General features: G+C 56.3%; 5 protein-coding genes across 5 annotated transcripts; 2 read left to right on the forward strand and 3 right to left on the reverse strand.

Moving 5' to 3' along the window:
- Positions 1–1646: 1646 nt before the first annotated feature.
- MAM_02737 (1,2-a-D-mannosidase) lies at positions 1647–3483 on the forward strand (the record flags this gene model as incomplete). The annotated part of the gene is made up of 4 exons (XM_040821536.1): positions 1647–1858; positions 1920–2101; positions 2172–2759; positions 2900–3483. The coding sequence occupies 4 exons, from the start codon at positions 1647–1649 to the stop codon at positions 3481–3483; spliced, it is 1566 nt and encodes a 521-aa protein (XP_040680105.1).
- Positions 3484–4383: 900 nt separating this feature from the next.
- Positions 4384–5723, reverse strand: MAM_02738 (uncharacterized protein; the record flags this gene model as incomplete). The annotated part of the gene is made up of 2 exons (XM_040821537.1): positions 4384–5407; positions 5500–5723. The coding sequence occupies 2 exons, from the start codon at positions 5721–5723 to the stop codon at positions 4384–4386; spliced, it is 1248 nt and encodes a 415-aa protein (XP_040680106.1).
- Positions 5724–7136: 1413 nt separating this feature from the next.
- Positions 7137–7707, reverse strand: MAM_02739 (snRNP and snoRNP protein (Snu13); the record flags this gene model as incomplete). Its single annotated transcript, XM_040821538.1, has 3 exons — positions 7137–7399; positions 7496–7591; positions 7686–7707. 3 exons carry the CDS (start codon positions 7705–7707, stop codon positions 7137–7139), a joined length of 381 nt encoding a protein of 126 aa, XP_040680107.1.
- A 2087-nt stretch (positions 7708–9794) lies between these two features.
- MAM_02740 (Amino acid transporter, transmembrane) lies at positions 9795–11481 on the forward strand (the record flags this gene model as incomplete). Its single annotated transcript, XM_040821539.1, has 5 exons — positions 9795–9960; positions 10013–10279; positions 10338–10529; positions 10602–10999; positions 11068–11481. The coding sequence occupies 5 exons, from the start codon at positions 9795–9797 to the stop codon at positions 11479–11481; spliced, it is 1437 nt and encodes a 478-aa protein (XP_040680108.1).
- Positions 11482–14230: 2749 nt separating this feature from the next.
- MAM_02741 (uncharacterized protein) lies at positions 14231–14816 on the reverse strand (the record flags this gene model as incomplete). The annotated part of the gene is made up of 2 exons (XM_040821540.1): positions 14231–14694; positions 14783–14816. The coding sequence occupies 2 exons, from the start codon at positions 14814–14816 to the stop codon at positions 14231–14233; spliced, it is 498 nt and encodes a 165-aa protein (XP_040680109.1).
- Between the last annotated feature and the right edge of the window lie 426 nt (positions 14817–15242).

The following is a 15242-nucleotide window of genomic DNA, read 5'->3' on the forward strand; positions in this document are numbered from 1 at the left end:
ATGCTCAACGGCGCAACGGGGGACGGCGTCCCCAGGCTGCGGCGAATAATAGACAAGGCGCGCCGAGATGGCGAATGCGCAGCAAAAGTGCCGAAAGCACGGGCGCAACACTCATCACCAGAAATGATGCTGCCGAGATGCAAGATGCAGCGCCACGATGAACATGGACACTCCGGGGCCACATACACACACATACCGGTATTGGCTCTCCACCAGTTTTGTTTGCCTCTTTTCAACCTGCACGGTGATTGGCTCGGCTACAAGTTCAAAAATGTTGCCAAGTCGGCCATCGAATGTTGTGCCGCAGAACAGAATCGGCCTCAGCCAGCCAGCGGGCCCGCCCTTGTTGCTTGTATTTCAAAGGCTTTGACGGAACTCGAATGTCGCTGTCGACTCGGCATTGGGCCACCATGGCGTCTCGACTGTCGAGTAGGGCACGGCCCGTCGTCGGAAAGCTTGTTCCCCCTGGACGTCCGTCCACGTCTCCGTTGGAAGCGAACGTCGGCGACTTTGTTTCCCGTCTCGCCGGTCGTCGACGGCGCATGGACTAGGTTGATGATGTGGAGATTGACGTTGCGTTGCGTCTCCCCAAACGCCGTTGCGGGACGTGACAATGCAAAGTAACGCTCCCAGAGGACAAGCCGGCACGAGGACGACATCACGCTCCGTCGCACGGCATGTGCTGCGAAGTGTCTTTGAGACAAAGTCTCGGGTTGGTGCGTCTAGTTCGCGTTTTTTTCTCTGCCCACCGTTGTTGTGTTGCCCTTGGGACCCCAGAGGCTCATGGAACCGGCCAAAACAACACACGTTGTTGTCCCCCCTTGTGCTGCTCTGCTCTGCTCTGCTCTGCTCTGCTCTCCTCTGCTCAGCCGGGACAAGAGTCGGCCGCAGGGTTGCATCAACCAACTCCCTTGGCATTTCCACCATCCATTGGCACCATGGCTTGCAAGCACCGGCCACCGGCGAACCTTGAATGATGCCGTCAGATGATGCAGGACCTCGAGAACCCTGCAAGCCCGTCTCTCGGGTCCCCCCTCCCCCGCACACGTACGGGGCTACACAGACCATATGTCGCCGGCACTTTATCATGCAGGTGTACCGAGCATGCTGTGTTTATGAGTCTAGAGCTCGTCGGCTGGCGTCAGGGTAGCATTGAGCACAAGATCCGTGACCAGGTCAGTCACTCTTTAGTCTGTTGGAGTGTCTTGCTTTTTTCCCGGCAACACTCGTACTACATGGAGTTGAACGAGCAATAAAAGGACAACGCAGGACAGGGGCACCGTCTCACGATTGTCACGATGCGCCAAATGACACCTTCCCAGAACAGTCTTCGTCTTGGCCCCGTCCATTCGTACCTCCTTTGGCATTGTGTTTGCGTGTTTTTTTTTATTTATTTTTTTATGTTATGATTCCAGGGGTCCATCTTTTTATGGACTTGTAATCATTCCCAATCTGCCGCCCTGCCCCTTGTCGTGACGCCATGTCTTGGACACCCGACATGAAGATGCTGCCGCGACACGACCCGTAGACACGAGAATGCTGGCCGTGCTATAAATATCGGAGAGCCTGCTGTGTCTCGCTGTCAATCCCCATGTGCTCCTTGGTGTTGATCAGGCCCTGTTCGCTCCGGTTGCGTTTGCGAAAACATGCGCTTGTCCAACAGGTCGATGCTCGTCCTGGCGCTGGCTGGCGCGGCCATGGCCATGCCAGCCAGACGTGCGTCTACGCCTCCCGTGGCCGACCATGCCAAGGCCCGTCATGTCAAGGAGGCCTTTGAAATCTCGTGGAATGGCTACTACAAGCACGCCTTCCCTCACGATACCCTGCACCCCGTGAGCAACGGCTTCGAGGACGACCGGTAGGTCCATGTCCCGACACCCTCTTGAGCGCGGCACCGTCCTGACGTCGTACTTGTCCAGGGCCGGATGGGGGGTGACTGTCGTCGACGCGCTCGACACGGCCATCATCATGAACAGCTTGGATATCGTGACGCCCATGCTGGACCACATCGCCAAGATTGACTTCACGACGACCGCCAAGGCCGACGACTCCATTTCGCTCTTTGAGACCAACATCCGGTACCTGGGTGGCCTGCTATCCGGTGAGTTTGAGACGTGGCGCCAGAAGCTCGAGGCGGACAGACAGCTAAATGCCTTCTCTCACCTCGCCAGCGCACGACCTGCTCAAAGGCCCCTACCAGCACCTGGGAGTCGATCCGCCCAGGGTCGACATGCTCCTGACGCAAGCGCGCTCCCTCGGCGACAGCCTCAGCGTGGCATTCGACACGCCGAGCGGCATTCCGGACCCGACCATTGTCCTGAACCCCGCCAGGAGGAACAGCGGCGCCGACCGGAACAACATCGCCGAGATTGGGACCCTGGTGCTCGAGTGGACGCGTCTCAGCGACCTGAGCGGGAACCAGACGTACGCCGAGCTGGCGCAGAGGGCGCAGGACTATCTCCTGCGTCCCAGCGGAGCGCCCGAGGCGTGGCCGGGCCTCGTCGGCACCTGGGTCAGCACCAGGGACGGCAGCTTCTTGGACAGCAGTGGCGGCTGGTCGGCCTACGACGACAGCTTCTACGAGTACCTGATCAAGATGTACGTGTACGACCCCGGCGCGTTTGGCGAGTACAAGGACCGCTGGGTTGCGGCCGTGGACTCGACCATGGAGCACCTCGTGTCGCACCCGACGACGCGCAAGGACCTGTCTTTCCTGTCTTCGTACAGCGGGCAGAAGACGACCCCGTCCTCCGGACACTGTGAGTGAGAAGAGGCGGAAGGAGAAGAAGAAAGAGGGGAGAAATCCCCCCTTCCCCTCTCTCCTTCTCCGTCATTTCCTCCCCTCCCCCCGGGTGAGCGAGTCCCACGCGCTGACGCGACCCTTTGCAAAAAAACACAGTGGCCAGCTTTGCCGGCGGCAACTTTATCCTGGGCGGCATCATGCTCGGCGAAGAGAAGTACAAGCAGCTCGGGCTGCGAATCACCGAGTCCTACTACGAGACGTACGTCCGGGAGGCGGCGGGCATCGGCCCCGAGGGCTTCAACTGGGTCGACGCCGCCCTGCCGAGCGACGACCCGGGCAACAGGTCGCCGCCCGCGGACCAGGCCGACTTCTACAACAAGACGGGCTTCTACAACACGGCGCCGTACTACATCCTGCGCCCGGAGACGGTCGAGTCGCTCTACTACGCGTACCGGCTGACGGGCGACGCCAAGTACCAGGCCATGGCGTGGGCGGCGTTCCAGCAGATCCGCAGGCTGTGCCGCGTCAACGATGCCTACGCCGAAATCGGCGACGTGTCCGACAGCAGCGGCGGCGGCTTCGTCGACCAGATGCAGAGCTTCTGGATGGCCGAGACGCTCAAGTACCTCTATCTCATCTTTGCGGCCGACGGGCCGGTGCATGTGCAGGGCCAGGGCGCCACCAACAAGTTTGTGTACAATACCGAGGCGCACCCCGTCGCGGTGCGGGCGTCAGGGTAGCAAGTCTAATTGTAAAGCACGTAACTACTATGTAGTGGCCTGCCACGGAGCGCTTGTGCCACGTACAATGCATGTCCGGCTCATCGTTTCCCCTGCTGCGTGCGTGCTACTGTACATTCCCACGAGGGGGTGGTGGCTCTTGATGGCAGACATGTCCTACGTGACGCGGCATCATGCGCCGCCCTCCCGCTTGGCGTATTCCTCCTCCATGGCCTCTTTGTACATCGCGTCTGCTTCTTCTGCTTCTGCCTCCTCCTCCTTTGTCCTGGGTCTCGCCGTGCCGGTCGTCGGAGCGCCTTGACGGGCTGACTTGTGCGTCGGGACCGGGGTTGTTGTGGAGCCGGGCTTGTAGACGGGTAGACCCATGTCCTTTTTTTTCTTCTTGTGAATGGATGGATGGATGCGGATGAAATGGATAGAGTTGTCTCTTCGGAAGATGTGATGCGAAAGATGCGGATTCGAGGGTTGGAAATTAGGCTTGATATGATACTCCTACTCCATGACTAATACGGAGTACCTGTCCTCGCGGTCGGCAAGTGGCAAGTGGCAAGTGGCAAGGGTAATTTTATTTTATTCTTATTCCGTCAAAGCGGGGCCGAAACCGGCTTGATGACGAGCTTTCTGTCTCGTGGCGAACCGGATCTTCCCGGTATTTATGCTGTGACATTCGAGGCTGTGGCTCATGACAGTGCGGCCAAATTACTAGCACTCATCTATTATTATGTGTGGGTAATGCAACAGATGAAATGACATGTGCGCCATATGGCGGCTCTGGCTGGTTTTTGATGCTTGCGTGCAGATGATGATACAGCTCCCTCCCCTTTCCCCCTCCCCATCCAATAAAGACCCAAGAAGAGTAATGCAAAGAGAACGCAATGCCAACGCTATCTACCCCCAATGTCAACACAGAGAGAGGGCGGCAGGGAGGGATAAAATGGGGGGGGACTCCCTGCTCTCGCCAATGTTACAAACGTCAAAAACGCCCGTCTCCTCGAGCCCTTTCCTCCTGAGCGCCTTCTTCAATAGTTGAGGCGGCTCCAGAGCCTCCTCCATGGTCAACGCCCACGTCCCCCAGTGGATACCCATGGCCCTCTCGCACCTGGTATCGACAAAAATTTCGACAGAATCAAAGGGATTGGCGTGCATCGCCGAAAATGCCACGCGCGGATAGTAGGCGCCGATGGGGATCAAGCCCAGGTCGAACGGCCCGCGCAGCTCGCCAATCTGTTTGAACTGCGGGCACCGCGGCAGCGCCTCATACTCGGGGCCGTAGTCATCTGTGCCCACGGGAAGGGCCGGGACAGCACGGTATCCCGTGTCGCCTCCGAACCAGACTGACTTGTCGGCGGACTTGACGGCCCATGAGCACCACAGCGTCTTGTCCTTGTCCCAGATAGACCGCGCCGAGCTGTGCTGGCAGGGCAGGGCCGAGATCCTCGCCGAGACGGTTTCTTCCTTCTCGCCCGTCTTGATCTTGACGTTGAGGTCGGCATCTTCCCACCAGTCGAGCTCGGTGACGTTTTTGAGGCCTGACTTGCGGAACCACGTCTCCAGGCCGAGGCCGACGAAGAACTGGACGTCGGGGTGGTGTTTCTGGATTTCGAGGACCGAGGCGTGCGAGAGGTGGTCGTAGTGGCTGTGGCTGATGAGGACGGCATCAATGACGGGGATGTCTTTGAGGTCGCAGGGTCGTTGGGTATATCGCTTGGGTCCCATGAAGCTGAATGGCGAGCAGCGATCCTCGAAGACGGGGTCAAAGAGGACGCGCAAGCCAGAGGGGAATTCGACGTAGTAGCAGGCATGACCGAGCCACGTTGCGCGCAGCTTGTCCGATGCCGCGCGGCTGGGGAGCCATTCGGGTTCTTGAACGGGCACTGTGGGTGGTGATGTGTCTGGTCGTCTGAGTTGGCCCGTCATCGTTGGCCTGCCGTGTACGTGTTAGGAGGTTTTGGCCTCGAGGTTCCTCCCTTTCGTTTCGTTTCCTCCTTCTTTTTTTTTTTCATCAACGCAACTTACCAAACGACATTTTTCAAAAGAGAGAAGACAGTTGCCGGATTGGACCACGACGGATACGGATTCTTAAAGCCAGTCACTCTGCCGGCCTTAACGAGGTGGTGCGGATTCAAAGTGGCCTCCTCGGGAATGCTGGACCGTCCGGGGATTTTAGAAACGGCCGTAGCATAGGAACTGGTCGAGAGGCGAGCCGCAGCGGCGGTGGCTGACGGGTCGGTGGACGCCATGGCGGCGAAGTTGGTCAGAGGATGTGATCGTGATGGAGAGCCAAGGCACGGATGCAATCTACGCCAGAGACCAGAAGTCGACTGGCGAGAAGGCAGCAGCATAAGAAGCAATGACAAGCAGGAGCAAGAGAGGAGGGCGGGGAAAAGCCGACAGTACTTATTGTTTCTGACAGCTACCGGAAGGGTGACTGGAGACGGATTGTGTGGCGTGATGCCGCGACGGCGCCGGGAAGCAAACAAAGAGAGGAGTGGATGATGGATTCACGGCACTTTCTGTACAAGGCTGCGAACCCGAACCTGTTCATCATCTGAAGTACCGAGCTACATCCCCTGATGAGCTGATGCCAGTATCAAGGCATGTACCGAGTACCCGCCGGCGACCAAGTAGCTAACCACTCACGTGTGTACAACCTGCCTTGGGCACTTGAGGTACTCCGTACAAGTAAATAACGATAAATGTGGCTCCCAAGTTCCAGGCCAACTTGTTACTGATTACCAATTCCCAAGCCAACAACATGCCACATATAGACGTCTTGAAGCCTTTCTGCCTGGCAGCTTCAGTCAGGTCGTCCGTTCCACGTGTCCGTGTCCAAGCCGGCGAACCCAGGACCCGTGGACCGTGGTCCATGCAGTCATGCAGCCACGCAGCCATGCAGCCATGTGCTTACTCAGACCCTCGTGCCGCCTCGATTCAGCTGTACTCCGTACCGATGCATCAATCTCTTCAGGCTCAAATACCAACCTGCCTGCCATCGATTGGTCCATGTCATCTGACCTCGTACTTGAGAGTAGTACTGTCTTGCTTGCCATGACCGCTACCGCGTGGCCTGTCGATTGCTTTGGGGGCCGCCTGCAAACACATTGCCACATACTAATACATTGTCGTGACTATTCTGTTACGGTGGAGTTGATGTGATGCTGAATCCTTCGCTCACGCGAGCAACCCGCGCTCCCACCTTGAGCCTAGCTAGCCCAAGGCACGCGCAAGGGATCAATTGACGGCATGGCCAGCTTCAGCTGCAACTGAATCCTACTTGTGCTCTCTGCCGTCGTTACTAATCCTCTTTTTCCTACTACCTCTGATGCATCCAAGTGCATACGAGCACGCGTCGACTGCAGACAGAATGGACGAACGGGCTTGTCGACAGATGAGATTAGATCCCTCACCATATTTATTCTGCTTCACGAGTCTATTCCAAGTTGACGATAAAAAGACTGCCTATCAAGTCCGGTGCAGCCATCTCCATCATTTCCTTCGTGAACGATGCCCAAACCATGCGAGTTTGCCGGGTCCCTCGTGAGGATGAGTGGCCCCAGCAAACATGCAATCCATGGCAAGAGCAGAGAATCCCTCCCCCTCTCTTCCCGCCATGCCGTCACGGCCCTAGTGTCGGTCATGCCACCGGCAGCCCTTCAAATAGCCAAACGTTCGACCTTGTCACGGAGAGCCTTTATACGGCCAGCCAGCTCACTGGCCTCGTTGGAGGTGATACAGGCAGCGATGACGGATCTCTCGACACCGGAAGCACGGCCCAGGAAGATCTTGCTGGAAACATAGACATAGGGGACGCCCTTGTCCTCGCAGAGGAGGGGAATGTGCAGAAGAATGGCGAGCGGTTCGGTATCGGCGGCCAGAATAACAAGTTCGCAGGTACCTCGGTTGAGGGCCTTGGTCACTACCATTTCGCGTTAGTACATTGCCGTAACGATGCTGCAATTCGTGCGCTCCATCGCCTGACACGACCGGCTTCCTCGCGTGAGTGCCGACGTACCTTCGTTGGCTCCCTTCTTAGCTTGGCGCGCATGAGTTGCCAGCTGCAAAACGTCGAGGATCTCCTGGGCGAAGGCGGCATCGGCCAGGGGCCAAGCTGGACCATCATGGTTAGCAATCCGGGCTGCTCTTTGGCCGTGTCGCATGTGTAGCCGCTTGCGGGCCAGCCTACAACTCAGGTGGTCACGTACCAGCGTTCGCGTCTTCCGCCATTATTCTCGATAAAGGCTCGCCTTGGATAGGTTCACGGCCGTGAAATTAGATGGAAGAGAGACGCGGTTGTTGCCTCCAAGAAGAGTTGTTGTTGCGGTGGACGACTGCTGAACAAAATCTCAGTCTGAAAAAAAAAAAAGCACACCAAAAAAAAAAAAAGCATCTCGGACGGCGGAGAACGCTTCACCGACGAGTCACGTGATGTGGCTCAGTACGAATGGGTTTCTCTGCCCGGCTTGAAGACGACTTTGAAGATGAATAAAAGGCTGGGTCTAGTTGATATTTCCTCCTTTACAACGTACAGTGCTCATAATCATGACTGCGCTAAGTGAGAGTCGGATGTTCCTAATCGTTGCGGACTCAGAATGCACGATTTATGAGTACAGCAAGTTCCTTGAGGCAAAAAAAATCAAAGAGCTTGGCCGCCAAGGTCCGTGACTCGGCACTGGGCTGCGGCCAATCTTTGAAGTCTAGGACCGTGATGGTATCTTTGGAGGATCACCCACTCGATCTCTACACCTTGCCGCACGCCATCACCCTTTGACGTTATCTTTGACCCAACTTCTTCCCAGGCCATGAATAGAAAAGCAAGTACCTGAATACCATACCTCGATTTGAAAATGAGCCCCCAAGGCTGGTTCGCGTTCTCGAACCCCCAGCAGATGGCCGAGTCCGCAACAACAAGTCGTCGTTAGATATGCATACCGAGTACGATCTACATATGGATATGCGTGCATATATACTATCGCCAAGCACAGCCGGATTTGGCTGCACTACGGAGTTGAAACTAGGCGTCAGGGGTAGTAGTATTCGATATCCACAAAGCTTCGTGACCTTTGAGGAGGCAGGTGGCTTTTCCCCAGGATAAGAGAGAGATCCATCATGAGATACGGAGATGTGTATCAACGAGGGAATCCGAAATGCCCCTGTTTGGAATTCTTGCGTTGGCAGGCTGCATCCCCATCAGGGAGTCGGTGGAACTTGTCAGGACTGAATGCGCTTCCCCGGTCTTATCTCAAGGGACCCTCAATGAGGTCAGAGTCGCGCCGTGTTTGCTAGTCATCCCGGAGCAGGCTTGGATTCATCCCACACCGGCACGCAGGTCCACGTGGGGGTGGAAGACAGCCTCTGGCTTACAGGACCAGTGGACAGGTGGATTATGCTGATGAGCACGACCGACCACAGCCACCGAGGACGTGCCACGATGAAGCGTGTAATCGGGCGAGTTGCCGAGTCGTTCCGGGGGCTCATCCGACCTTGATGGCAACGAAGTCGGAGGGAGGGGGGTGCGCCGTGCGATGATGCTAATCACCATTATGGATACGTGTTAGGTAACGATTACTAGGAGCAAAGTTTTTTAAGTTGCAGTACGGAGTACAGAGATGCAGCGGTTGTCATGCATATTGTGGATGCGGTGGATGTAGGACGCAAGGATAAAAGGCACGAATGACTCGTTTCGCTGTCGGGGTCCGGATGACGCGCAAAACGTGCGAGAGAACATGTATTGCTGCATTCTTGCGCCAAGTCGTAAATGCCAAACGAGGGTTTGACCACGTTGCGCCATGGTTTGCATGACGGTTCTAGGTGTCGGTGTCGATGAAGGCATGACCATGACCCGACGACACCATCATGTACAACAAGCCCAGTGTTGAATGCTGATCTAGACATGATTCATCTCCATTTTTCCCTCCCAAAACAGGGAAATGTGTAGTGGAGATTTTTTTTAAGATTTTTTTTTCCCCTTCTTCTCTCGCAGCTAGCAGGACTAGGTTGTGACTGGGATCAGTGTCAGTCTCCGTCGGCGCCAGACTATTCCTGAATCGACCAGTTGATGTCAATTGCAATTGCAATTTATTCCATACGGAAGGCGCAGACCAGGCCCGACCCATCACCCATCACCAGACAGGGACAGACAGACCCATTTGCCTGGGCCCAATATTGATTGTGTGTGCGCGCCGAGCGAACGGGAGACCCAGAGTATAAAAAAACAATAGTTCCCCTTACCCCATGGTATTCTCCGCAATCAAGTGCCGTCTGTCTCTGTCTCTGTCTCAGTCTCGTCTGCCACAGCCAAGTCGTTGGCAAACATGTCCAAGACTTCCATCGACCCCCACTACTCGCTCCCCGACCAGATTGAGCCTGCCGCCTCGCGGTCCGAGGGAGAGGTGCTTGATGCAGACGTCAAGACCGACGATGCCGTCTTTGGTAACATCACGGACGCAGGGCCCAACTACCGTAATGTCAGCAGCATTGGTGGCCCGTTGACCCTGTTGCCGGCGCCCGCGTGCGTGTGCTAATCGTCCAGCGCAGGTCGGCTGGTTGGGGACCGCGGCTCTCATGATGAAGACGCAGATCGGCCTCGGGGTTCTGTCCATCCCCTCCGTCTTCGATGCCGTGGGACTCGTCCCGGGTGTCATCCTTCTCCTGGCGGTTGGGACCATCACCACCTGGTCAGCCCACATGATTGGCGTCTTCAAGCTTCGGCATCGCCAAGTATACGGCATCGACGACGCCGGCGGCCTGATCTTCGGCCCCGTTGGGCGTGAGATTTTTGGCATCTCCTTTACCCTCCGTAAGTAGTCCATGAGATGTTGGAGGCGGCCAGTTCTGCTGACCAGTCCGGCCATCAGTCATGACCTTTGCAGCCGCCGCAGCCATGATTGGCATCTCGGTTGCTCTCAACGCCCTTTCCACCCACGGAGCATGTACCGCCGTCTTTGTCGTCGTGGCGGCCGTGTTTGGCTTCACCTTTGCGAGCATTCAGACGCTTGGCAAGATCAGTGCGCTGGCGTGGATTGGCGTCACCTCCATTGTTGTCGCTGGTGAGTTTGCAACCACGCCGCAACGCGAAGCGCCGCCGTGAGCCGTCACACCTGACTCTTGTCGCCGTCTAGTCTTCACCGTGACCATTGCCGTCGGTGTCAGGGGCGCTCCTCACGCCCCTTCAAAAGACCTGCAGGGCCCCTGGAAGTCCAATTACGAACTCTTCAAACACCCCAGTTTCAGCGACGCCCTGGGAGCCATCACAACTCTCGTCTTTGCCTATGCTGGCACTCCCACCTTCTTCAGCATTGCGTCCGAGATGAGAGACCCCAAGCACTACACCAAGGCACTGGTAGTGTGCCAGACCGTCATCACCTTGGCGTACATCGTGGTCGGTGTGGTCGTCTACTACTTCTGCGGATCCCATGTTGCCTCTCCTGCCCTCGGCTCCGCCGGCCCCGTGATCAAGAAGGTCGCATATGGCATCGCTCTTCCGGGCTTGTTGGTCACCGACCTTTTGCTCATCCACGTCAGCCTCCCCTTGAAGCAATTCGTACCTACCACCACCCCAAAAAAGTCAACTGACCATTTCTGCAGCTTGCCGCCAAATCCATCTTTGTTCGACTTCTCCGCAACTCGAAACACCTGGCCTCCAACACCCCTAAACACTGGGTAGTTTGGCTGGGGTCAACCTTGACCATCACCGCTGTGGGATATATCATTGCTAGTGCCATTCCCATCTTCGGCCAGCTCATCGCACTAATTGGAGCACTTCTCGGCCCAATTCTATGCTTCCACCCACCCGGCTTTATGTGGATATACGACAACTGGAAGAGATCCCACAGCCGAGAACAGGCACGATGGTACTGGGGGGTGGCTTGCAGCATCTTTGTGATTGTCTCCGGGACATTTCTAATGATCGCCGGCACTTATAGCGCCATTTATACCATCGTCCATACGCCAGGAAGTTCCAAGGTTTGGTCATGTGCAGACAACTCCAATTCCACCTGAAACAAGATGAATGCATGTCTCAGACCTATCCTGTCGTCCCCACATATTAAGATGGCCTGCTTTTCCAAGGGTAAGAATTAAGACCAAAAAAAAAAGAAAAACCCCAAACCAAAAAAAGAGGTATGTTGGCAGCCGCCCACGTCAGTTTTCTCACGCGAAGCCTTGAACTCAGCCGGCAAGACCGCTGTGGGTGTGAAGAACGTCACTGGCTACATGGATTGCAACCAACGAAGGGGTATTACCCACTCAACGCATGCACTTGGTCGTCAGTTGGTACAGAAACCAACTGTGTAAACTTGGAGATGACTGCCTTGGGCGGAGAATAGCGATCACATACCGACTGTATATTACGCATCCGGAGCACATGGACGCACATGGGGCGAATAAAATAGAATAGAGAATAGAGAACAGCAGATACGTCGCGAAAAGTCTCCAGGTCACTTTGATGCTGTACCGACACGTACATAGATGCAGTGGGTATATCTGATTATGGACGAGTCTTGTGACGTTGTCTAGAAAGCTCGTCGCTGTTCCTCTCATAGCATGGAGCATACTCCGTAGAGCATGACCAAATGGCCTGATTCGCCAGGAGCCCGGCGCCACCATTTCTTTTCCTTTCGTACCACTGAACTGCCCCCAACGATTCCTAGGTTCTCCGAGCCAGACGGGGAAAGCGTCCTGGGGCTTCGGCTTGGGGCTTGGGCCGGGGGCCCCTAATCGTGGGGGCGGGCCGTGAACGGGGCAGTCCGGCCAACCAAGTACGTAGATGTCATGTGTCGACCTGCAGATTCCAGAAGACGGAGTAGTCGACCGCATCGCAGACTCGCAGTACAACCGCCAAATCAAGCCCCGGACCAGCCAGACGAGTTACGTCTTGAGCGGCATCCGACAGAATCGACATCCGGGACAATAGCTCCATCGTAGTCGTTTGCACGTGCCCACGTAGTAGCACGATTGCGTGAGCCGGGACACATGCAGCCATGTATGTGCATGTGCATGCCGTCATTGAGTGCCGCCGCCGCCGGAGCTCATGCGCAGGCGGCGTGCGGCACGGCGAGGTCAGGACTCGTCATCGGTAGGACTATGGCCATCACCGGCCGAGACCAGGGTCGCTTAGTCCGGTGCCGCAGAGCAGGACTGCAGAGATGCATTGACGTACAACGTCCGACAGCGTGCAAGAGGGGCGTATCGAGTGTAGATACTCGGGAACGGGGGGCGCTGGGGGCCGGTCCGGCGGACGTTTTCGTCTCCTGCATCGTCAACGTTGGTGGTCCGTCTTGCTGTTCAATTCCTCGCGTGCTCGCCGTGTTCGCCTGCCGACGTTTCAGGGATTTGGTGGTGCGGAGGTCTGCACTCTGCACTCTGCGTCGACGACGTGGCTTTTCCTCTCGACTCTTGAGCTGCAGAATGGTTCGTGGTCACTGGTCAGTCAGGGACTTGTTCTTGTTCTTGTTCTTGACTGGCGAGAGGCGGGACCGGACCGGTCGACCGGCCGTGGTCCGTTGTTGTCTCGCACTCCAGAGTCGTCAACAGAGAACAGAGGCGGTTCCAAACGAGGTGCGGGAGTACGGAGAGGCAACGTTGAGGTTGCGCTTATGTAATGGCTCGCTCGGGTCGAGGCGAGTTCGGTCAACGTCGAATACGAACACCGCTTGAGAATCATCCATGGCTCGCTTTCGATTCGGTCTTCTGCCCATGCCCGGTCCAATGGATCCAATGGTTGCGTCGAGAGGTGCTCGTCTCAACCACCGCATCCTCCGACACATTCTCCCGGGGCTGGCCCGGGATCTCGCGACAAAATCCCATCCACACCCAGACAGCGTCTCTCGACGGACAGAATGACCCGGGACGTCGATCTGACCCGTCCTCCAGCCGTACGTGCTAGAGCTTGCCCTTCAACGGCATCCAGCTATTCGCCGCTCTTGCTCTCTCCCCTCTTGTCCGTCTCACTGGGGCTTTGGGGAAAGGAGAAACGAGCATCGGAAGCTTCTATCCGGACTCGACTACATTCACGACCGGGACTGCTGTTCAACAAACCCGGTTCTGCTCGCAGCGAACCCACCTTGTGCATTGATTCTGTGTCCTTGCAAAGGGCAAGGCTGTTCAGGGCCAAGATTTTCTTTCTCGTAGTTCTACCGTGTCTTTCTCGCTTCCCGTGCAATCCGAGGCCTTGGCCACGCCTCGTCGGACACGGGGAACAAATCCTAGCAAGTGCCTCAAATTCATCAACTTCATACAACCAAGGTTCTACTTGAATTAGGCAGGGCCCAATGTCGTAACTATGCTCGATGGAGACTCGCAACTGCGGCCGTCAGACTTGTAGAGTTCCTTCACATTCGTGACGAGAAACAGAGGCGAAGACGGGTTTTTGGTCGTTTTTATCCATGTTTCTTCTATTTTTTCTAAAACATTTTTCTCGCTCCTCCTTCTTTGATATTTCCTTTCAACGCCACATGCCAACAACACGCTTAGAAGAGGCTGTTCAGATCATCACACGGCAAGACATGCAAACACGCACTCAAAACCGGGCCGTGGTGCATCCATTATTCGACCTTTTCTCACGCCTGTCGGATTCCTCTTGCAAGTGTCTCACCCTCTCCTGACAGGACATTTTAGGTCCCCCAAAAGACTAATGCGAGTCGGACCGGCAGCCCACGGTTCACAGAAAGAGGGTCATTCGAATTGATTTCCGCCATGAAAAGATCTCATCCCCTGACTGAGAACTGAGTCGTCAGGAGAGGCCTGCGCCTTAGAACTTGGCGGGTTGCGCAGGAGCAGCAGAGGCTGCGGCCGGGGCAGCCTGCGAAGGGGCAGCTGTCTGAGAAGCCTGCGAAGCAAACTCCTTCCTTATGGCTGCTCGCAGGTTCTTTCCGTTCTCCTTGAGCTTGGTCTTCTGATCGTCAGTGAGGCCGTTTACGACAGTCTTTAACTTCTGGAAGGCGTCCTCTTCCTTTTGCTTCTTGTCCTGGGGAACGGAGTCGACGATGTCCTTCTCGGCGCTCGCCACGTCCTGCCGGGCCTGCTCGAGCTCGGGAGAGATGTTCTTTCGCTCGTCCTTGAGCTTCTGGATCTCGGGGCTGTCCGGTGGTGTCTGGTTCTGGCGCCTGTGCAAGTCCAGAGGCGCGGCGTCTCGAGCGACGACCCCCAGCTCGGCGAGGGCGTCGACTGCGCGGCGCTCGTTGTGAGCAGTTGCCGCCAGGGCGGATGCACTCACTGTTTCGGGGCAGTGTCAGCACGATGTTGGGGACATGCGGGGACGTGACCGTGGCGCGGGCGAGTGAATGAATCAGAAGGAACGTACGAGCAATGAGAGCGAGGTTGTGGATGCGAACCATTGTGAACAGAAACAGATCTTGTGGTGATTTGTGGGCTTTGAGTATGAAAGTATTTGGTTGTTGCAGTGGTATAGACCGGCTATACTCTGCTGGTGCCTTGGCTGAAGAGGAGAGACTGATGAAAAGATCCTGTGTCGAGGTGTTTAGTGCCCAGACTGCGAGGTGCTCGAGGGTTTTTGTACTGCTCGCCGGTGGACGGGGCAGTCGTCGACGGACCATGGCAAGTCCGGGCTGTTGTTGTTGTTGTTGTCTCGAGACTTGACTCTTGACCCTTGAGCCAGGACTGTTTTAGGTCGTCGTCACCGCGACAAATTTGGTATCATGACGGCCTGAGCCTCGTTCCGGACCCGTGAGAGACAGATGGGCCTCGTCTCCGACTCGAAACTCGGTCGTCCCCCAGTCATCCTGCTTCAGTAGCTGGACGTG

Source organism: Metarhizium album (genome assembly GCF_000804445.1).
Source record: "Metarhizium album ARSEF 1941 chromosome Unknown scaffold_5, whole genome shotgun sequence".
Classification (NCBI taxonomy): Eukaryota; Fungi; Ascomycota; class Sordariomycetes; order Hypocreales; family Clavicipitaceae; genus Metarhizium; species Metarhizium album.